The sequence below is a fragment of the Notamacropus eugenii genome, chromosome 2 (genome assembly GCF_028372415.1).
Source record: "Notamacropus eugenii isolate mMacEug1 chromosome 2, mMacEug1.pri_v2, whole genome shotgun sequence".
NCBI classification, from domain to species: Eukaryota; Metazoa; Chordata; class Mammalia; order Diprotodontia; family Macropodidae; genus Notamacropus; species Notamacropus eugenii.
Window position 1 is genome coordinate 511219714 of NC_092873.1, and position 23771 is coordinate 511243484.

At 38.8% G+C, this 23771-nt stretch overlaps 1 protein-coding gene and 1 pseudogene across 4 annotated transcripts in view; one reads left to right on the forward strand and one right to left on the reverse strand.

The window, feature by feature from the left end:
* The window catches only part of FAF1 (Fas associated factor 1), a 466037-nt gene that overhangs the window by 387352 nt on the left and 54914 nt on the right, over positions 1-23771 (reverse strand). For 2 of the 4 annotated variants that reach the window (XM_072649394.1, XM_072649398.1), the window contains exon 2: positions 3794-3862. In XM_072649394.1, coding sequence (XP_072505495.1) covers positions 3794-3862 — 69 coding nt within the window. Of the gene's footprint in view, positions 1-3793; positions 3863-12814; positions 13124-23771 lie in introns of those variants that run through there. The other 2 variants (XM_072649395.1, XM_072649393.1) reach the window with 2 other exon arrangements.
* On the forward strand, positions 15949-17093 carry LOC140530120 (small ubiquitin-related modifier 2 pseudogene; annotated as a pseudogene).

Genomic DNA, 23771 nt, shown 5'->3' on the forward strand with positions numbered 1-23771 from the left:
ATGGAGATGGTCAGTGGTATACTCTAATGACAATTTCAGTTCCATTTTTAATCTATATTTAATTAATCAATGACCACTTATTAAGTACCTCATATCATACACTGGTGGGAATAATCTAGGGTTGGGATTTCATAAGAGCTAAATGGTGACAGGAAAACTCAGTGAGGGATTTTAAGGCAGAAACCAACGTAGAAATGAACTATTTAACGACTGGATCAAAACTGGGAAGAGAGAAGTGAAGAGAAAGGAAGGCAAAGCATGGTAAGTGGCTAAGAAAGTTTCGAAGGACAGGGACATTAAAATTTGCAAAAGGTGAAGCCTAAGCAAAAGGAGTAATCCTCCTTTCAAAGTGCAGAACACCACAGTTCCTCCACTGAATTCTGAATTCTCTCACATGACTACATTTTCATAATATACAGAGCTTCAAGAATCTGAAAATCTGTCATATGTATAAGGGACTAGAGTTGTCCTTGGATCCAAGTGCAGAACAAGGAACAAAAGATGGATGTAACAATGAAGGAAATCTAGGCTTGAGGCATCCATTTCCTAACAATCAGAGATATCCCAAAGTAGTATGAGCTGCCTCAGTAAAGAGGGAGTTCCTCTTCATTAGTTCTCCCTCATTAGATGTTTCCAAATCAGAAGGATCCCTTTTTTGTCAGATGTCTATAACAGGAATTCTACCGCAGTCTGAGCTGAACAAGGTAGTTTCTCCAGCACCTGCCTGGGTTCTATTTCACATAGGAGAGATTCTAATTGTTCAGTCAGTAAAAAGCTTCTAAAAATTAGGGTCAAAGAAAAAGAGGCAGAAGGATGTAGTTGAAAGCGAAATAGATTTAGAATCAGAGGAAATAATTAGAATCCTGACTCTGCCTTTTATCATTTGGCAAACTTTGGGGGCAGCTAGGTGGTACCACAGTGCACAGAGTTGTCAGGCCTGGAGTCAGGAAGACTCATATTCCTAAGTTCAAATGCAACCTCAAACACTTACTAGCTGTGTGACTCTGAGCAAGTCATTCCACCCTGTCTGCCTCAGTTTCCTCATCTGTCAAAGGAGCTGGAGAAAGAAATGGCAAATCACTCAAGCATCTTTGCCAAGAAAACCCCCAATGGGTCACAGAGAGTTGAGCACAACTGAAATGAATGAACAACAATAAACCTTTTTGGCAAGTCATCTCACATCTCTGGGCCTCATTTTCCTCATCTGTTAGACTAGGAAGTTGGAGCAGAGGATTTCTAAGAGCTACATATCAAGGACATTTAGAAACAATGGTCATTTGTAAACAGTTATGTGGACTAACATGAAGCGTTAAGAAATGCGTTTTTGGACACAATCAATAAGGGCATATATTTGGCTCAGGTGTGCTTAAGTGATACAGGAATTATGTATTTCTTTCTTTCCTTTTTTTCCTTTAGGTAGAGGGAGGTGAAAGGGCGAAAATAATATTAAAAACAATTCAAGATTTCAAGTTTAGTTTTTGCCCCAACATCATCATATAAATATAAGCAATTCTCACTTTGCCACAATGTGCTATTGAAAACCACGTCTGTAATGAGAACATAGATTCCATTTTCCCATCAGAGAAGTGTTATAGTTGTATGCACCCCACACCAAGCACATGGCATCAAATAAATCACAGATATGATTAACAATATGTAACAAAAACTAAGAGTACAAACTATGTCCATAAACATTTCAAATAGAAAAATTATGTTCCAAGTCATAAAATTTTACATCTGGAAGAGAACTAAAAATAACCATGTCTCAACACCTCATTTGACAGAAGAGGGACTAAGTCACGGTGAAGGGAACACTTTTAATCAATAAAACAGCCTTTACTAAGCACTTTCTATCAATCGCCCTAAGAATATAAAAGAAAAGCAAAACAGTAGTTGACCTCAAGGAGATTACACTCTATTGAAGACAATGTGGAAATAAACCTACGCTTAACCAAGCTACACAGAGAGGAGAAGATGGGGCCACATCAGAGGAGCTACTTAGTAGAAGAGGCAAGTCACCCAGCCCAAGCCTCATTTCACTGTCACACTGCTACCAAAAAACTAGACAAAACTTACATTTAGCTCATGTTAATTTTGTTTTCTTTTTTAGAATTTAAAAGCAAGAGAAAAGGGTATGCTTTGTATGGTGCAACATGGACAGTAAAGAGGACTGCTTTGGATTCAGATTTGAGGTCTGTTACTTCCTACCTGTGGGGTGTGAGGCAAGTCAAATGACTGAACCTCAGTTTTTTATCTGTGAAATGAGGATAACAGTATTTATATCATCAAATTCACATGGTTGTGTGAAGGGAAGAACTCTACAAATTTTCAAGTACTATAAAAACAGGCATTATTACCTTGGACAGAGTCCCTTCTCTCTAAGTCTGTCTCAGGTTACTCATCTCTAAACTGAAGGAGAGAGTTAAACTAGTTGATTTCTAAGGTCTCATCCAGCTCTAAATGCTCATTCTATGATCTCCATTGTTACAACCTGGTTCTTTTTCAAAACAAAAGGCTACATAAAGAAATTTCAGATGGTTGCTTTTTCTATTAATAAGTTTTCTTGTGGCAAGTAAGTTGGCCAATTAAGCAGGATTTTCCTGAATCTTTTCTTGTTCTTATTCTCTCTAAAAAACTACTAAATACCAAGGAAAATAAGTGACAGAACACATTTCAAAATAGCGTGAGTAGAATGAGGTTAGAAGGGAAAGAAAACAAAACCACCCTTCACTGTCTAGATGGAGAAACTGAAGGCCAGGAAGAAGAAACTTTCCCAATGCCCACCAAGTCAGTGAAGAGTACAGCTAGGGTTAGAACTCAAGTGTGGGTCTCAATCTACCACACCAGGAAGGCATATGTTTTTGGATTAACAAGGAGAGTTGTTTGAGGGTGTTGGTATGGTCATGTGTTTGCACACATATACACATGTGCACATATGCACACATTTGTCCATGTATACACACATGACCAACTTAGCAAAGATACCCTCTTCATCCTGCCAAGACAGGTGTCTGCTGCAAGAATCCAACAATGAGTGGATAAAAACTCTGAGAAATAAAGGTACCAATTAAATAGCCTTGAATGAGCAGAGAAATTAAAATGGATGCATCAAAAAGTTTAGCCTGGAGGACTACACTACCTCTGCAGGAGAAGAGCAAGGTTCAACCAAATTAACAGAAATAAGCTGTGACTTTCATTCACAAAAATTGAGGTCTATAAGGATACATGGTTCGGTGTCTGCTTTAGATCAACAACAGAAGGGAGTGTAAAGAAAGTAGAGAACTTTCATTCCACATTTCAGTGAGGCCCTCCAGGAGAAGAATGACTATGCTTTGTATGAATTTTTTTTAAATCTCCAGGACAGACTAATGAAGTCTTTGTTTATGGTCTCAAGAACAACACAGTATGGCCACCTAGGTGAAGCTAGTGATTTCCTCATTAAATATGGTAACAAATATGCAACTGACAGAAGAAAGCCCTGGATCCCCTGGTGGTTAATCTGAGGGACAATAAGCTATAAATCAGACACTCATAAAAACTTGTGATCTACACACTTGGCTTAGTCATTGGCTAGAAACACATGAATATGCTTCTGGATAAATCCAAGATGTATTACATCTCTATATAGGAATCCAAATCTCTAAAATGTGTTGTGGGGGCTTTTATTTCTTTAAATTTACAATATACTAAACATTCCCATATCGCCTTGTGAAATGGAAATATGAGGGACAGTCAAAAGATCCTAACACCTAAGTGTTGCCAAGACATTCTGGGAAACAGTAGAAGCACTTACCACCAAGTCCCAGTTATTCTGTTCAAGCAACGTAATGGCTTCATCGATGTTTTCAATGCCAGTACATGCCTGAAAATTAAATAAAAAAGAATATTTAGATGTGAATGAGACAAGAAATTAGCTTTTAATGCATAACAATGAGATAGCCAATTCTAACCACTGTCCAACATATCTAAGTGAGTGGATATGTTAAGACACTTAGGAAACATCGGCACAGAATGTAGGCAGCGAGGTAGCTCAGTGATTCTAGCAGTGGACCTGGAGTCAGGAAGACTTGAGTTCAAATCCAGACAAAGAAACTTACTAGCTGTATGAACCTGGAGAAGTCACTTTACTTCTGTCTGCCTCAGTTTTCCCACCTATAATAACAGTACTCATCTCGCAGGGTTGTAGTGAGGATCAAATGATATAACAACATGTGAAGTACTTGCAAACCTTAAAATGATATATAAATACATGCTAGCTGTTATTATTACTACTGTTGTTGTTGCTGTTACTATTAAATCTGAGTTGGAGACATCCAAATCTATCATCCTTCCTGTGGAAAAAGGGAAATTGAGAACCCTAAGATAAAGGCGCTGTATTTGGCAGGTCACACACTGGGCCAAAGACAGAAGGGTACCTTGAGGCTAGGGCTCTTTTCATGGCACCACACTATCTCTACACTGTTAAATCTAGTATTCAATGACTGAAGACACAGGAAAGATCATTTACAGAAAAGGAAAAAATCTTCTTGTAGCAGCAACGTAAACTTTATCATGTAGCTGACATTTATATAAGCTTCAAAGAATAAAATGATTTTTCAATATCATCTCATCTTAATAATATTTACATAACATTCTAAGATTGACAAAGCACTTTTCAAACATCTCATTTTAATCATCACAATATTCTTAAGAAGTTGGTGCTATAAATATCCCCACTCTACAGAACAGGAAAATGAAGCATGCAGAGGGTAAGTGACTTGCCCAAGGTTATACAACTAATAAGTTTCTGAGGTCAAATTTGAATTCAGTGCTTCTTGATTTCAGTTTGATACTCACAGCACTCCTATGTGGTAAGGAGGTCAGAAATTATTTCCCACCCTTACAGAAGAAAAAAGTGAGCTCAAGGCATGAGAAAAAGACTTGCCCTGGGTTATTCAGCTAGTAAGTCTGAAGCAACATTCAGTACAACTAGTACTAAAGAAGTTTCCTAACTCCAAGTCCAGAATTCTATCCCACCTACCAGAGAGACAAACTTTTATATATCTTTTAAGTGCCTACTATGTATAAGTCTGATACTGTGGAAACTCACAAATTTTTCATCTCTAATATGTTGCTATTAAAACATCTGCAAAAAATCTGAGAAATTAGCTCATTTCAGGGCTAAGAAAGGAAGGATTAAATTCTTGTTTAAATGTTTTGTTTCAGTCAGCCAAAATCTACCTTCTCACTGTCCCATCCCACTCCCCAATTGAAACACAAGAAAAACAAAACCCATTACAAACATATATAGTCAATCAAAATAAATTTCCACACCAGCCTTGCCCAAAGGAAAAAAATCTGTCTCATTTTCCATTCTGAGTCTTTCACGTTTCTATCAAGAGGGAGGTTTCATCATTAGTTTCATCATTAGTCCTGTGGAATGATGGTCATTAATTTCACCGAGAATAATATTCCATCCCATTTACATATAATAATTTACTCATTGGTTCCCAAATTTATGGACACCCCTCAAAAAGTTATGTTTTTGTATATCCTTAAATGTTTGTTTTGCTTAGAACTATCCCTCCCTTAATCTACCTTCCCTCCAATCTTCACATTCTCCTTCCCTTTCTCCTCTTTCCCTATTTCACTGTTGCATAGTAATGTACTTCTGTACTGACAAATACATATATAGAGAGAGAGATACATATATATACACATATATACACACACACATATACATGTATATTATTCCTTATTTTGACCAGTTCAGGAAAGTGAGGTCCAAGTATCAGCAGCAATGCCCAACCCCATTTCCTTGTCCATACTTGGCACACCTTGATTATGAAATAATTTTTCCAACCTGGACCCTACATCCTAGTGTATTCTTCTTCCTCTATCCTTTCATTCCTTTCTTCACATCATCAAAACATAACAGAGTCACTCTCAGATCATGTCCAGTTGGACTCCCTCTATTATTTCTGATGTTAAGATTCAGGGACACGTATCATCTCCAATATTTGAATTTAAAGCTATTTATCCTTAGTTCTTTATCACTGTTCTTCATTTTTGTCTGCTTATATTTCTCTTCATGCCTGTGTTTATACTTCAAAGTGTCTCCACAACAGTGGCCTTTCAGTTGGGAATGCTTGGAAGTGCTTTATGTCATTAAATATTCTTTCCCCTGAAGCATTGTGCTCAGTTTTGCTGGTTGAGTTATTTTTGGCTATAAGCTACTATCTTTTGCCTTCTGGAATACTGCATTACAAGTACCCTGCTTCTTGAGCAGTTGTGCTCATGTGTGATCCTCCCTCTGGTTGCTGGGTACTGGAATTTGCTGCTTGCAGTATTTTTTTCTTTGGCCTGAAAATTCTGGATGTTGGCCATAATGTTCCTGAGAGTTTTCATTCGGGGGTTTCTTTCATGACGCGACCACTGGATTCCTTCTATTTCTCCTTTACCCTCAGGTTCCAAGAGATCTGGGCAGTTTCAAGATTTCATGAAACAGACAGCAAGGTGGTACAGTGAATATAGAGGGTCAGGCCTGAAGTCAGGAAGATTAATCCTCCTAAATTCAAATCCAGCCTCAAACATTTAGTGGCTGTGTGACCCTAGGCAAGTCTTAACACTATTTGCTTCATAAAAAATTAAACAAAAAAATAAGGTTTCTCAAAACAGGAGGCCTGGACAATCAGATAATCCAACAATTCTTAATTTTTGCTCCCTAATCTGTTTTCCAGTTCAGTTGTTTTGCAAATAGACAGCTCACATTTCCTACTTTTTTTTTCAGTCTTTTGACTTTGTTATATTTCTTGCTGTCTCAAAAAGTCACTGGCTTCTATTTCATCCATTCTAATAATAAGGGAGTTTGTTGCTAGGGCAAGATTTTGTCCCTCTTGTGCCAAGTGTTCATTCACTTTCCTGTTCTTTCTTCCTTAGCCTTTTTTTCTGTTCCATTTTTTTAACTCAAGTGCTTTCATTGTATTTGCCTCATCCCACCCCACCCTGAAAATGAAACTTTTTTTTAAACTCTTGCTTGATATCTTACAGAAACTCTGGTTTGTGCCCAAGCTGTGTTTTTCTCTGAAGTTCTGCTTATAGATGTTAATTGTCATTCTCTTCTGGATTTGTGCCTTTAGCTTCCCTAACAACATAACATTCTGTAAGATGGGAATGTGGGTGTTTCTGCGAGGGGCTGTTTGTGCACTCGCACATGCACACGAGCACACTGGCACTCATTCTACCAGCCTACGTCCTGATATTGGACTTAACTGATGTTGGGGCTAAGATCTGCCACACTTCTGGAAGGAGTGTGCGCCGGTCCTATTTTTGTTTTCTTGACATATTGAATATTGTGTTATTCCAGAATCTCAAGGAAAGGCTAGGAGTTTTCAGGATTCCCAAAATGGTGTGCTTGCTATCTTTGTTAGAGCTCTGCAAGTTCTTGACATGGTTTCAGGTTCTGAGCAAAAGTAGACTGCTGATGGATTCAGCCCCTGTCAGCCAGCTGGAAAGCTCTGCTGGTTCAGAATGACAGGACTGTAGGCTCCCCTTTCGTCTGGGACTCCTGCTGTGGTTATTCCTCTGAAGGCTGGGCTAGATAGTAAAAAAGAAACCCTGTCCTGCACCTGGGGTCTAAACCACACCACCACTGCTTCTAGTTTCTGAACTTCTTCCTTTCTTGATATGTTGCCCAGGGCATCCCTACCCAAGAACATCGCCACAAGTCCCCTTCTCAACCCTCTGAATTTATGGCCCAGAACTAGGTAAAAGGCAGCAAAGCTACCAGTTCATATCTATCCCCTCACAGCATTCAGTATGGATCTGGGGGGGTGCCTCAGTATGGGTCTAGAACTTCCTCTTGTGCTAGAGTACAACATCTCCCTAGGCACTGGATTGCTTGTACACTCCTGGCCCAAACCCATCCCCAAGTGTCTGCAGACCTCTGTGTCTATCTCTTTATGCCAATATGGACTACACAAATTACTGTCATTTTTTTTTTCTGGATTTCCCCATCAGAATTCAGGCTAGTGCATTTTCTGATCTGTTTGAAGGGGTTTTGTGGCAGGGAGCCTGCTGTATTGCTTTCTATCCCTCTACCACCTTGATTCCACCTTCAGAAGGAAAGATTTATTAAATGTTTACTATGTACTAAGCACTAGGAATATAAATATAAGCAAAAAGACAGATATTTTCTGTATGAAATAGGGAGAGGGTGGAGGAAGGAGAGCAACAGAAGGCACTCAATCTAGGGACATGATTAGAAATACAAAAGCCAAAACAGGTTTGGGAGGGAAATGAAGATCAGTCTGGGTCCATTTTCAAAATGGAGATTCCAGGAGGAACTCATCAATGTGAAAACAGGACAGGCCATAAGAGAGATATTCCAGATTGAGAAGGCCACATCAGCGGTTCAGTGTTCCAAAGACAGATCTCAGGCATTCCAGGATGAGAAAGTATTGTCTGAAAATCAATACTGATTTTGGTCATCAATATTTCTGTGGTTCAATGCCCATTCTGACTGTCAATTACTTGCTTAAATCATTCAGAATTGAGTTTTTTCAACTGTTATATCTTTCTCATTATTATTCATTCTTCTTGATTTTTACTAATTCTAACCAAAGCTCTGACATATCAGTGGTGTTACAGTACGCAGATGAATTTTAGAAAATTTTCCTTTTTATTATTATAAACTTGACAAAAATCAAATAATACAGTCTGAAAGAGAATTGCACATGAAGTCAACAATCTCCACGACATGCAGATATCTCTGCACATCTCAGATGTGACACGGCAGTCCAGCACCGCCCTGACTGTGTTCCCTCTGACCTTCTTTCTGTTCTCTTGTTTATCTTTTTTAAATGATTCCTTGAGGATCTTTTCGATATTTTCTTCTTTCTTTTCTAAAAGAAAGACATTAATTTCGCTACCTCTTTCCACCCTTCATTAACTTTCCCACTCCCTCTCCCCTCCAAAACAAACAAACAGAAATTCCCTTGAAAGAAGAGTAACACAAAACAAATCCACACACTGCTCAGTCTAATGTACCTCTGCTCCATCACCTCTCTGCCATAAGGCTTTCTCATTTAATTTTCCCTATTCTCACCTTTCCCTCCATAAGAGCTATCAAGTATCAAAGTATATGTTGATCAAATATTAAGTCTTACAAGTTCTTCACAGACTTTCTAGTGTTGATGCAGAGCTGCCATTATTTTTATGATGGACTTTTCATAAGTGCTTACCATAAGTACTTCTATATATATAACCATCAAATACAGGATGAAATAGTACTTTTTTGTGGCTGCCTTTGGGCAAATGATAAAATCCAATCCTTCCTTTGCCTCTCCCAAGAGTAATGAATCCATGCTTCCATTCAGCTTCAAGTTCCTTCTTTTTTCTAGTTTTGTTTATAGCAAAAATCATCAAGAATGTGACATTTCAGCTCCTTCAGCAATACATTCATTTAATTATTTGACAAGGATCTCAAATTTAAAACAGCAATAGTCAAATTAAAATGTATAGATAGTTTAAAAAATACCAAAAAATTCTTACCATTATATAACACATTTTCCCCAATACTTTGCCACCACCACTGCAGTAGCAAGTAGGAACCACACATGACTGATAGGCATTTTGTATTTCTCTGTGTTTCATGCCAAAACCAAAATTATGCATCAAGTTTATAGCTCCTTAATAATGCTCACTTTCATGTTCAGCTTTGTTGGTTCTTGAAAATAAATCCAGTCTATTGTTAGGGGTCATTATCAATGTTATTTGACAAGCTTTAAAATGTTAGTGGTAACAATAAGACAAGAGAAAGAAATTAAAGACACAAACATCACCAAAAGGATATAAAACTATCCATTTCTTCTGATGACATGAAGTTTAATTAGAAAACTCAAGATAATTAGTAAATGTTTGGTCTATGAAGGTCATGGGTGGTCAAAAATAGCATAGTACAGCGGACAGAGCCCTGAACTAGAGGTCAGGAAAGCTTGGCTTCAAATCCAGCCTGGTCGCTTACTAGCCATACAACCCTGGGCAAGTCACATAAATTCTCTGTGGTACAATTTCTTCATCTATAAAAGGGGAATATGTAGAGATGTAAGAACCAACTTTACCTTACAGGATTTTTTTTTTTAAATCAAATGAGGAAATGTACGTAAGGTGGTTTTCAGACCTTGAACTACCACATAAGTGGCAGCTATTCTTTTAGTGGGTTTCCCCTTACTAGTGGTCTTCTAAGGCTGATGATACCTTGTCAGATATATTATAGCCACGATTCTTTTTCAGGTATGGGTTCCACCAAATGACTGCTGAGGCACCTTCTAACTCTGTGATTATAAAATATACTAGATCTAGCTATATAAAGACATTAATCCCTCTTCTATCCAATCCACCTTCCACACAAGCTGCCTTAGGAATCTTCCTAATATACCACTATGATCATATCACTCCTCTATTAAAAAAAAACTTTTGAGTTGCTCCACATAGGCAAATCAAGCTTAATCTCCAAGCCCTGCCAAAATCTATCCCCAATCTGCTTGACTAATTCAAACTACTCATTCCCCTTTTACAAAATGTGTATTCCAAACTTTACTATGATGTGATTCTGTTCTGCATCACTCTCTTTCACCTCTGTACCTTTATTCAAGTCCAGTACTTCGGTAAGGATGCCCCTTTGTGATAAAACCTTCACTGACTTTCCGCTACCCAAATATACATTCATACTTTTCATAGTGCCATGATATATAAAACATGTCCATTAAACACTACCTTGCTGTTGTTCAGTCATTTCAATAGTATTGTCCGCTGCCTCTCCTGCAGAATATTAGCCTCCTGAAGTCAGGATCTGCAATTCTTTTCTTTTCATATACCCAGCCCATTCACTGAGGCCTTGCATAGTGTAGTGAAGTGAAGGACATTTCATGCTAAATTACCAGCTCATAAAAATAAGTATTCATTTATATAACTAAATAAAACTTGTTAAGATATTTTTCTTGGCTTTTCCACCACAGAACTGTAATTGTTACATATTATATAAAGTAAGAAGCTAAGCACATGTTTTATTGTTACAATATTCCCTTTTCATATCAATATGCAGCAGTATGTTTTCAGGGTGTCCTGCTTTCTAGAGTCAAAATTCTCCCTCCTTGCAGGTCCTGTGTCTTCCTGCTACCCCCACCTGCTCCACCCTTAGCCCAGGTCTTATTGTTGGATACTCCTACTATCCTAGCAGGCTATTCTAAGATAATGTACCTATGGTAAGAAATCTTTTAAGACAAAAGGCATGTGAAGCATTGTTAATGCTAAAACATATAATCCTACACCACCCATATCATTCCTGCATTAAAGACTGTACATGGTCAACTCACAGATAATTAGTTTATTGAATGACATGCCTAAGGACTTATAGACTGTGCATTATCTTTTAACCAGGACTAAGAGCTCAAGTTAATTATACAACTAAAATTATTTGAAGCAGCATAAATATCTTCAGGGCAGGTAGGGAAGGACCAAGCAGCCCATTAGGGGGTTGGTACAAAGTAAGAAAATTCACAGGCATTTCAGAAAGACAGACATACTAGCATTTCTTCTGCGCTTTTCCTTAGGCAGCTTCTTTCCCTATCATTCCAAGCATAGGAGATAAGACAAAGAAATTACCTACTACAGTTTAATAAATGAAAACCAAAAATTCCTCCTTATTCAGGATAATGAGGCCAATTGAGTACAAAGGGAATCAACTTTTTTCCCTTTAGGTATGATGCCTGAGAAAATTACTAATCTGGACTATTCAACTTGAAAAAAAAAAATTAACATTTTGGCACAACTTCTGAGCAACCTGAGCCAACTCCAATCCATGTTGTCAAAGGAGACAAGATAGCGTGGATAATTAAGATTCACAGATATTTCCAAGACTTTATGTTAGCTAATAAGTTTACCCTCTCTCCATCTATCTGTCAAACCTTTACTTCCAGCTGGTAATTTGATCCTAACACCTAAGGGGGGCATGTTATTACATGTACCTGGCACATAGTGTTTAATAAATGCTTGCTGACTGAATGATAACAGAGAACAGGATAATTAGAGTAATTAAAAAACCAGCATTCATAAAGTATTTTACAATTTATATAACATTCCTCTAATAACCACCTTTCAAGTAAAGTAATACAGGTATTATCTCCATTTTATAGATGGGGAAGTTAAGGGTTAGAGAGAGCAAATAACTAGTCCAGGGTCACCCATCTAGCCAACACAATGATCTAACATTCCTACTTTATATTTCCATAGCACATTCAAGGCATATCAAGTGTTTTCCTCACAACAGGTCTCTCAGCAATCAACAAGCATATATTAAGGAAGGGTACCCACAACATACCCAGGCATAGTATTTAGGAATAAGAGAAAAAAATTAAAATAGTCCCTGACTTTAAGGGAGACATGTACACATAAGTATACACAAAATAAATATTGGGTAATGGGCACAGGGATCAGCAGCTGGGAGTATCAGGAGAGGCCTCAAAGAGAAGGCAGCACATAAAGTGCATTTTCAAGGAAACTAGCCAATCTGAAACATAGCGGTGATGAGGAAGCACATTCTGGAAATAGTACAGAAGCAGAATGTCATAAGGAAGGGCAAAGACAGTCAGTTTAGCTGAATTGTGTATGGAAAAGAGAGTAATGTATAATAAGCTAAGAAAAAGGTAAAGCTGTGGCCACCTAGATGCAGTTTTCTTTCCATTACCCCACAGCTATCAAAAAGGCAGTAAGTTGAATGGTTTTATCCAAAGCCATGTTTTCCCTGCCTACCTTCAGGGATGCTGCAGAGACATACCTCATTTTTCCAATAAATAAAAATATTGTTGCTGTTGTGTTCAGTCATGTCCGACTCTTCGTGACCCCATTTGGGGTTTTTGCCATTTCTTCCTCCAGTTCATTTTTACAGATGAGAAACTGAGGCAAACAAGGTTAAGTGACTTGCCTAGGGTCACACAGCTGGTAAGTGTCTGACACCAGATTTGAACTTAAAAAGGTGGGTCTTCCTAATTCCAATCCCAGTACTTTCTATCTACTGTACCACCTAGCTGTCTCAAAATAAATATATGAAGCCTAAAGAAGGAACAGGGAAACAAAGAAGGCTGTACCCTGTACTAGATTCGCTGCCCTCCTGTACAATCTAGCCTTGTTTACAAAAGAAACTATTAACCCCACTTTACTTTTTCTTAACAATGCTATTGGTCGTTATACAAATTGTTCTATTTCTGTTCACAGTTAAGTGAACTTAACTGTGCAGAGTTAACTGCATCGATGACACATCTGTACAGTTTTTTTTCCCCAAAACCTAGTTCATCATTTCTTATGGTATGATATTCATGGCATTCACAGGGCATTATTCAGCTATTCCCCAAAGTCCTCTGTCACTACAAACAGAGCTGCTAAAATATTTTTGTATGTGTGGTCCTTTTCCTCTCCCTTTGATCTCTTTGGAGTAAAGGCCTACTCTGGGTACTGGTGGGTCAAAGCAGAAGCAGTTTAGTGATCTCTGCGGACAGTTCCAAAAGCTTTCCAGAATGACTAGACCAATTCACAGCTCCACCACCTGGGAATTAATGTGCAAGCTGTCCCATTCACCATTGTTGTTAATCTAACTCTGAAGTGTAACCTCAGAATTGCTTTGGTTTGTATTTCTCTACTTACTAGTGATTTAGGGCATTTGTTCATATGGTTGTTGTTAACTTAAGATTTCTTTCCTTCAAAATTGTCTATTCATATTTCCTAGACCATTTATCAATTGGGAAATAGCTACTGTTCTTATAAATCCGAATAATTTCTTTATTTCTTGGAAATTAGACATTTAGCAGAGAAATGTGTTACAGTGAGTTTTCTCAATTGCTTACCTTTCCATTTTTTATGTACAACTTTGCTAGCATTTCCAGAACTATGTGAAATTGTGAAATAACAGCAAAGAAAGGAGGCAACAAAAATTCCTGCCTTAGTTCTGTGTTTACAGGGAAAGCTTCTAGTGTTTCTCCAGTGTAAATATGGCATTCCTTTTGTTTTAGTCAGACAGTTTATGCAGACATATGCTAAGTAACACAATGGATACAGATTATGATTTGGAGTCAGAAAAGACCTGGGTTTGAATAGATCAAAATGATTTGGTATTGGTGAAGAAATAGAGAGGTTGATCAGTGAAGACAATTAAGTACAAGCAAACAAGCACTTGTAATGTTAATGGGATTTAAGATCTTCCCCACCCATTTAATAGTCTCACTCCATTTAATAGGCCTCACATGGGTCCCACTAAAGGAAGCTTGTTTAGGGGAAGCTTACTTACTTGAAGATTTTCACACCATTGGTAAGGAGGCAGTGAAGCACGTCGGTTGTGAAACCTTCTGGCTCTATATATACTCTGAAGTGAGGTTGGGGGCTCACTCACTGGAAGAGTGTTCCTGTGATTTGGCCTGATGAGCCTCTGGGTTAAGCTGTTACAGAGCCCACCACTTTGAAAATCCAGATGTTGGTGCTTCTCTCTATGGAAACCATGTATGTAAGTAATGATCAAACTGTTGGATCTGTCTATTGATCTGCAACGTATGTATTGCTTATGGTCAAGACAGTCAGAAGTCCTGTTAGGTAGTCTTTATGCTATTTTCTCTGTAATTTCTGCTTGTAATTTCTGTTTGTATTTTCTGAAGTTCAGGGTGCTGACTTTTCCCCTGAATTAAGTGAATGAGATATATATGTTTAATTAAAGTGACTGCTGACCCCTTAAACAGCTATCTTTCCTAGTAAAGCAGATGTAAGAACTTGTGCTAGCAGTCATCCTGGGTATGCCAGTGCGGTTGCCCATACAGCACAGGTAGTCTAATGTTTGATAAGCCCAAATATCCTGGTTATGTGAGTAAAAACTCACTAGTAGTGGAGCCAAGATGGCAGAGTAGAAACAGGGACCTGCCTGAGCTCTTCCCCTAAACCCCTCAAAAAAACCTGTATAAAATGACTAAAAAAATTCTAGAGAAGCAGAATGAAACAAATTTCCAGCCCAAGACATTCCGGAAGGTCAACAGGAAGGGTCTATCACACCAGGCTGAGAGCAGAACACAAGTTCAATGTGGGCCATGATGGTGCTGATGGAGCTGGAGCACGCCTCAGGGGATTGAATTGCTGGCAGCTTTGCTGGTTTCCATACTTCTCAACCAATAAATGCCAAAGACAGCTTCAAAAGTCAGTGGGAAAAGTCTCTCACCTGGCTGAAAGGGAAGCATGGTCCAGTCCAGGCCCCAGCCCCAGCCCCAATAGCTACTGCCAAAGCAGCAGCTGCTTCTGGAGCCTTCCACTTAACAAAGCGCTCAAAAGTCAAGTAATTGCCTGGGGAAATGAGCAAATGGGGGGGGGGGGGGGGCGGGCGGCACAGACTATAGATTCTTTCTTTCTTGGTGAAGAGGTATGTTCCTATGTTATAGATGATGAGGAAAATCAAAACATATAACCAGAAGAAGACAACAAAAGCCCCCAAGGAAATATGGTCTCAGGCCATGAAGAGCTCAAAAAGGACTTTGAAAATCAAGTAAGAGAAGTAGAGGAAAAACTGGAAAGAGAAATGAGAGTGATGCAAGAAAATCAGGAAAAGTGAATCAACAGCTTGCTGAAGAAAATAACACCTTTAAAATTAGACTAACTCAAATAGCAAAAGAGGTCCAAAAAGCCAATGAGGTGAAGAATGCCTTAAAAGTCAGAATGGGTCAAATGGAAAAAGAAGTCCAAAAGCATACTGAAAGAAAATAATTCCTTCAAAATTAGAAAAGAGCAAATGGAAGCTGATGACTTTATGAGAAATCAAGAAATTATACAACAAAGCCAAATGAATGAAAAAAATAGAAGACAATGGGAAGTATCTCATTGGAAAAACAAGTGACTTGGAAAATGGATCCAGGAGAGAATTTAAAAATTATTGGCTCCTCCTCCTCTTCTTCCTCCTCCTCTTCCTCCTCCTCGTCCTCCTCCTCCTCCTTCTCCTCCTCTTCCACCTCCTCCTCCTCCTTCTCCTCCTCCTCTTCCTCACCATCACCACCATCCTCTTCCTCCTCCTCCTCCTCCTGCTCCTGCTCCTGCCGCTGCTGCTTCTCCCCCCGTTCCCTTGGAGCGGACCGTCCTGGTGCCTCTTTTGTGAAGCGGCGGCTGAGGAGACCCCCGGACTCGCCATGGCCGACGAGAAGCCAAAGGAAGGAGTCAAGACTGAAAACAACGACCACATTAATTTGAAGGTGGCAGGGCAAGATGGTTCGGTGGTGCAATTTAAGATTAAGAGGCACACACCACTTAGTAAACTAATGAAAGCCTATTGTGAACGACAGGGTTTGTCAATGAGGCAGATCAGATTCTGATTTGATGGGCAACCAATCAATGAAACAGACACACCTGCACAGTTGGAAATGGAGGATGAAGATACAATTGATGTATTCCAACAGCAGACAGGAGGCGCTTACTAAAAAGAAAATCTACAACTGTACTCCAGAACTGTGCTCCCAAGGAAGACAATACATTCACAATTAGAAAACCAAGATTTGGTTCATCCACATCCTGACTACTGCAGTATAGTTTTCTCTCTTCTTTGATTCCCTTCCCCCATTCCTTTATTGTACATAAAGTAACTGGCGTATGTGCACAGGCATAATGCGTATTTTTTTTTTTTAACTAAATGGCCGATGGTATGTTTTGATCAACATCAAATGGAGATGGGGAAGGGAAAAAACAAACTGGTTCTGTGAAAATATCCCTTTTCTCCATTAGTGGCATGCTCATTCAACTTTTATCTTTATATTCCAGTAAGTTATTTTGCTCTCACTGTTTAACAACAAAAAAAAAAATACCTACAAAAAAAAATCCTTGCATACCTTGTTTGATTGGATAATTTCAATGTTTTTCTTTTATCATTGTAAAACCAAGGACGATTTTATAACTTTTTTGTACGTAGCTGTTACATGTATGGCAATCTCTGTCTCTCAGTAGGGATAAATTACTATAAAGAAATTGATCCTAGATAGTTTTCCCTTTAAGTCAAACATCTTGTTGTTTAAATAAACTTCTTGTTTAAAATAAAAAAAAAAAAATATTGGACTACCTGAAAGCCATGGTCAAAAAAGGAGCCTAGACATCATCTTTCAAGAAACTATCAAGGAAAACTGCCCTGATATTCTTGAACCAGAGGGTAAAATAGACATAGAAAGAATCCACCAATTGCCTCCTGAAAAAGATCCCAAAAGGAAAACTTCTAGGAATAATGTATCCAAATTCCAGAGTTTCCAGGTCAAGAAGAAAATATTACAAGCAGCCAGAAAGAAACAATTCAAATATTATGGAAACATAATCAGGATAACACAAGATTTAGCAGCTTCTACACAAGGGATCTGAAGGCTTGGAATATGATATTCCAGAAGTCAAAGGAGCTAGGATTAAAACCAAGAATCACCTACCCAGAAAAATGGAGTATAATACTTCAGGGGAATGGAATTTCAGTTAAATAAAGGACTTCCAAGCATTCTTATTGAAAAGACCAGAGCTAAATAGAAAATATTTGACTTTCAAATACAAGAATCAAGAGAAACATGAAAAAGTGAACAGGAAAGAGAAACCATAAGAGACTTATTAAAGCTGAACTGTATATATTCCTATACGGAAAGATGATATTTGTGATTCATGATACCTTTCTCAGTATTAGGGTAGCTGGAGGGAATATATGCATGTATACATATGTGTGTGTGTGTATATAAACATATGTGTGTGTATGTATATATAGAGGGACAGAGAGACAAGGGGCACAGGGTGAGCAGAATATGAAGAGATAATATCTAAAAAATAAAATTATGTGTTGAGAGCAACATGCTGGGAGAAAGGGAAAGGGAGGGGTAGAATGTAATAAATCACCTCACATAAAAGAGGCAAGAAAGAGCTTTTACAGTGAAGGGGAAAAGGGGGAAGGTAAGAGGAAATAAGTGAGCCTTACTTTCATTAGATTTGGCTTCAGGAAGGAATAGCATACACACTCAATTGGGTATGGAAGTTTATCTTACCCTACAGGAAAGCAGAGGGGAAGGGGATAAGAGAGAGGGGATAACAGAAGGGACAGCAGATTGGGGGAAGGGGTAATTGGAAGCAGACACTTTTGCAGAAGGACAGGTCAAAGGACAGAATAGAATAAATGGAGGATGGGACAGAATAGAGGGAAATATAGTTAGTCTTTCACAACATGACTGTTATAGAAGTGTTTCGCATGACTATACATGTATAGCCTATATCAAATTGTTTGCCTTCTCAATGAGGGTGGGTAGGGAGGGGGAAAGGTAGAGAATGTGGAATTCAAAGCTTTAAAAATGAATATTAAAAATTGTTTTTACATGCAACTAGGGAAAAAGATACATAGGCAACAGAGTATAGAAATCTATCTTGCCCTATAGGAAAAGAGAAGGGCAGGGGATGGGGGGAGGGGTGATAGAAGGGAGGACAGACTGAGGGAAAGGGTAATCAGAATACATGCTATATCCTGGGGTGGAAAGGTGGGGAAAAATTTGAAATTCAAAATTCTGTGGAAGTGAATGTTGAAACTTGAAAATAAATAAATTAAAAAGAAAAAAACTCACTAGTAGTTGACAAAAACTGCTGGGCAACCCAAAAAGCAATTTGGCAAAAACTGCTTTTTGATCAACATCTCACTACAAAAACAAGATAAGTTCCAAAAGCATAGCATCATAATTTGATATGACTTAAAATGACTTAAGATGACGTAACATCTCAAAATAGAGAAGCAAAGGAGAAAATGTTAGATCTATAAATAGGGGAAGAATCCATGACCAAACAAAAATGAGGATCAGAGAAGATGGAAAATTTTTATTATATAAAGTTAAAACTTTTTGCAGAAACATAACCCATTCAGCTAAAATTACAAGGGAATTAGTAACTGAGGAAAAGTCTTTGCAGCAAACTTCTCTGACAAAGATCTCATTTATGGTGTATATATAGGGAAGGGCCTCAAATTTTTAAGAGTCAATCCCCAATTAATAAATGGTCAAAAGATATGAATAAATAATTTTTAGAGAAAAACTGAAGTCATCTATAGTCACATAAAAATGTTTCAAATGACTAATAAGTGGAGAAATTAAAATTTAAAGTAACTGAAGTTCCACCTTGTACCCATCAGACTGGCAAAGATAAATCCACAAAAATCAATAGCATTTATATATAACAAAATCTTAAAGAAAATAAAGAAATGGAAAAACCATTTGGAAGAAGTACAAAATGGACAAAATAACCAGGATTCAAGATACTAAAGTATATTCAACATCTGTATAAATACAATTAGAAAATTACTCCTTAAAGAAATAAAGAACTTAATAATTGGAGGAAATTTCAGTGATCAAAACTAAGCTATACCAAAAAAACCCAAAAGATAATACAATGTAAATTAATTTATGTATTCAGTGCTATGTCAAATTAACAAGGATATACTTTAATGAGCCAGACAAAATAAAATTCATTTGGAGAAAAAAAAAAAGATTTGGAATAACAAGCTAAATAATGATAGAAGGAATGAATGAGAAACACTTCCAAACCTTGAACTCTACTATAAAGCAATAATCATCAAAACTATTTGTTACTAGTTATAAAACAGAAAAGCTAAACAATGGAACATATTAAGTCCCATTTTTGTTTTTTTGGTGCCAGCAGCTAGCACAGTTATTTTTTCCAAATAAAAGGGGTCATCCCTTAACTCACTTCTTGAAGAGGCCTATTCACTGAATGGGCGTTACCTCCCTCTAAGTGAGTACTTGAAAAGACCTTAGCCTAAAATGGTCAGGATCTCCCATTGCATCCTGGGTCATCTCCAGTCATCCTGATGAATATCTGGCCACTGGACCCAGATGGTTCTGGAGGAGAAAGTAAGGCTGGTGACCTTGCACAGCCCTCCCTCACTCAAATCAAAGTCAACCGCAAGTCCTGTCACCATTTCCCTGATGTCATGGTCTTCTTCAAAAATGAAAGACAACAATCCTACCTGAAATTTCACATGGCTCTCCTCATACACATACCCCTCCCCCTCAGTTAAGAACCTTGCCTCATACATTGTTGGTGCTTAATATTTACTGACTGACTTTATGCAGATAATTCTCAAATCAGTTCACTAGCCCTAATCTCTGGGCTTACCCTCAGCTGTGCTCATATCTCCAACTGTCTATCAGACATCTTGAGCTGGATATCTCAATAGATATCTCAGTAACATTATACATTGCTTTCTCTCCTGTGACACTGCCACCACTCTGGTGCAGACCCCCATTACATCATACCCTGACTGTTGCAATAGCCTGCTGGTTGTTCTCCCTGACTCCAGGTTCTCTCCACTCAAGTCCATCCTCCACCCAGATGCCAAAAGATTACAGATCTGACCATGTCACCCTTGTATTCAGTAAACTCCAGTGGTTCACTATCAACTCCAGGATTAAGTATAAAGTCCTTTGTTTGGCTTTTAAAGTCATCCATAGCTTGCTGAAATCACTTTCCCTCTATGGTTCTGGATCTTCAATATTGGCTCTTAGTATAATCATATTGAATTATTTAAAAACTTGAAATATCAATGGATGGAAAAATGTGAAAAAGTTCTTCTGAATGCATATTACATTTCTCAGTCCCTGTTTTTTATTAGTAACATATGTATGAAAATAAACTCTATCTTGTTCCTCTAATTCTGCTACTTACTGAAATAACAATCCTGTTTGAAATAATTAGAATGCTACTATTTATTGTTTCCACAGGGTTTGGGTGAGGGGGAAGCAACAGAAGCCATCAAAAGAGAAAGGAACCTCAAGAGGCTGTTCTCAAAAATGAGGGTGAGAGGTAGGGTAGATAAATTATTTGGATTTAAATTTTTTTTTCTGATTTAACATACTACATCAGATTCCCCCCCCCCAAAAAAAAACATTTGAACCTCATTAAAACCAACTGATATAGTCAGCAAAGTGGGCCTTATTTCAGATTATAAATGCATATTCTGGGTAAGAGAAGAGGCCCATAAGCATCTTCTCACAAAGTGGCATTCCAAGATCATTTCAATTGCTCAACAGCTTCCAAAGAGTCCCAGGGTGCGGCTGATGCAATCAGAAGACTCATTAAGTAGTCACTGGAACTCCAAAAAGCTTTTCCTATTGCATCATTTGCTGAATTTTTGATAAAGTCTACTGATAATAATGGATTTCACTGAAAGTGAGTCTTTTCAATACAACTGCCAATTAATTTTCTGAGAGCAAGACCTTGTATGACTATATATTAAAAAAAGCTCATTCTTGACTGTTAGACACAAGCTAATTGCTTTGAATAGATTGCTGACCTCAGCGCTGTTTGCACAGAGTTCTGCCAGCATATAACAGAAATGCTCCAATGGTACCATAGAATCATAGGGTTTTGAGCCAAAAGGGATCTTACATTCATATCATCTCATCTGATTTTATAGTGAAAGAAACACACTGGAATGGGCAAGGATCACAGGACCAAGATTTGCACCACAGTCATCAATGATGATCCGTACCAGGATTTTCTACATTTTACATTATCTGTAACCTATGGCCTTTTTTCTACTACTGCTGTTAGCAAGGCAAATCACTGGTCTGAGTCATTACTCCACACAAATCCATAATGTTTAGGAAGACGTTTATCCATCTTTCCTAATTTGAATTTGTGTTTCTTTCTAGTTAACCTCTTCCTTCTTTAATATTAAGGTGAAAAAAATAAGGTTATTGAAAACATTAAGTAAGGAATATTATCGTTTACAGCGTCTATTAATGGACAAAGAAAACTGGGGGAAGAGTAAACCTTTTCTTGAATGTCTTCATCCAAGTGCCAACCTTCTGGGATGCTTGTAGGGGCAAGGGCCTGCTTCAGCATCTCCTTCTTCTACTCCAACTCAGCTTTTTTTCTTTCTCTTTTCACCTGCTGTCCCAGGGTCAGAGCTGTATTGTTCTTCCTAGCTCAGAATGAAGTCTCCCTTCTCTTGCAGAATGTATGACTCTTGAGCCCAACTCAAGTCCACCTTATGGCTCAAAGATCCCCAGAGTTCCAAATGGACATCTACAATGTATTATAGATCTATTTCCATGGGAAGGGTACTAGTAACTGGGGAGATCAGAATAGGACTGCTTTAAGGAAGTAACTCTTAAGCTAAGCCTGGAAGGAAGCTAGGATTCTAAGAGTTATAACAGAAGACAGAAGAAATTATAAGCATAGAGGATACTCTCTACAAAACCACTGAGATAGGAGAAAGAATGTCCTGTATGAAAACAACAAATAGACCAGTTTTCCCTAAACAAAGAAATGCAGGAGGAAGAGTAATATAAAATCATGTCTCACAATAAACCTGCTCTAATTAGTTGTAATTCAAATTTTACAGAAAAGGAAACTGACACTCAGAGAGGTTACCATAGTCATGATTCCGGCTTCCTAGCACCGCCCCCCTACTCAGCCATCAAACTAATACTCCCCAAACACAGGTCTAACCATATTACCTCAAATTCAACCAACTTCACTAGTTACTCATTACCTCTGTTTGGGATTCAAAGCTTTTCATAATCTGGTTGGTTCCTATCCTGCTGGTCTTCTTACACCTTGCTCCCCCATAACATTCTCTGAGATCCCCTGACAATGGCCTCATTGCCAATCCTCTAACAAAGTATTCTATCTCCCAACCCTGAGCATTTTCAGAGTGTTTCCCTGCCTGGAATTGTCTCCCTCCTCATTCCTGCCTTCTGGCTTCCTTGATTTCCTTCAAATCTCAGCTAATATTCCACAAGAAGCCTTTCCTGATCCCCTTAATGCTAATGCCTTTCTGCTGCTGATTGTATCTCATCTGTAAAAAAATTGTTTCCCCCTCCCCCTTTTAAATGGTAAGTTACTTGAGATGAAGAATTATTTTTTATATTTCTTTGTATTGGGGCGGAGCCAAGATGGCGGAGTAGAAACACACAAATACGCTAGCTCCGAACCCACAGCCCATGAAATATCTGTAGTAAAGAGCTGCCAATAAATTCGGGAGCAGGAGAAGCCACATAACAGCGGAGCGGATAAGATTTCTGTTCCAGAGAGCCTGAAAACCTCTCGCAAAAGGTTCTTCGCACTGCGGACTGGGAGCCGAGCACAGCCCTGCCGTGGCCGCCCAGGGCTGAAAGGAGCAGATCTGAGCAGGCTTCAGGGACAGAATCTCCAGCAGCCGCGTGGGTCCCTCCACCCACAGGTGACAAGGGTCGGTGAGAGGGTCTCTTTGGCGGGTAGAGAGGGGAGTGGGGAGCCCCCATGACTCAGGCCCCCTTGGGAGGCACCAGCGGAGGTGGGAGCAGACCAGGGCTCCCCAAGCAGGCAGGAGCCCCGATCCATTGTTGAAGGTCTCTGCATAAACCCCCTGAGGGAACTGAGCCCATGAGGCGGCCCTGCCCCGACCCGGGCAGCTGAACTTGATCTCACACTGAATAGCAGCCCTGCCCCCGCCAAAAGCCCTGAGGCTGGGAAGCAGCATTTGAGTCTCAGACCCCAAGCGCTGGCTGGGAGGATCAGGAGGCGAGGTGGGTGTGAGGAGAATATTCAGAGGTCAAGTCACTGGCTGGGAAAATGCCCAGAAAAGGGAAAAAAACCAAGACCATAGAGGGTTACTTTCTTGGTGAGCAGGTTTCTCCTCCCCTCCTTTCTGATGAGGAAGAGCGGTGCTCACCATCAGGGAAAGACACGGAAGTCAGTGCTTCTGTATCCCAGCCCAC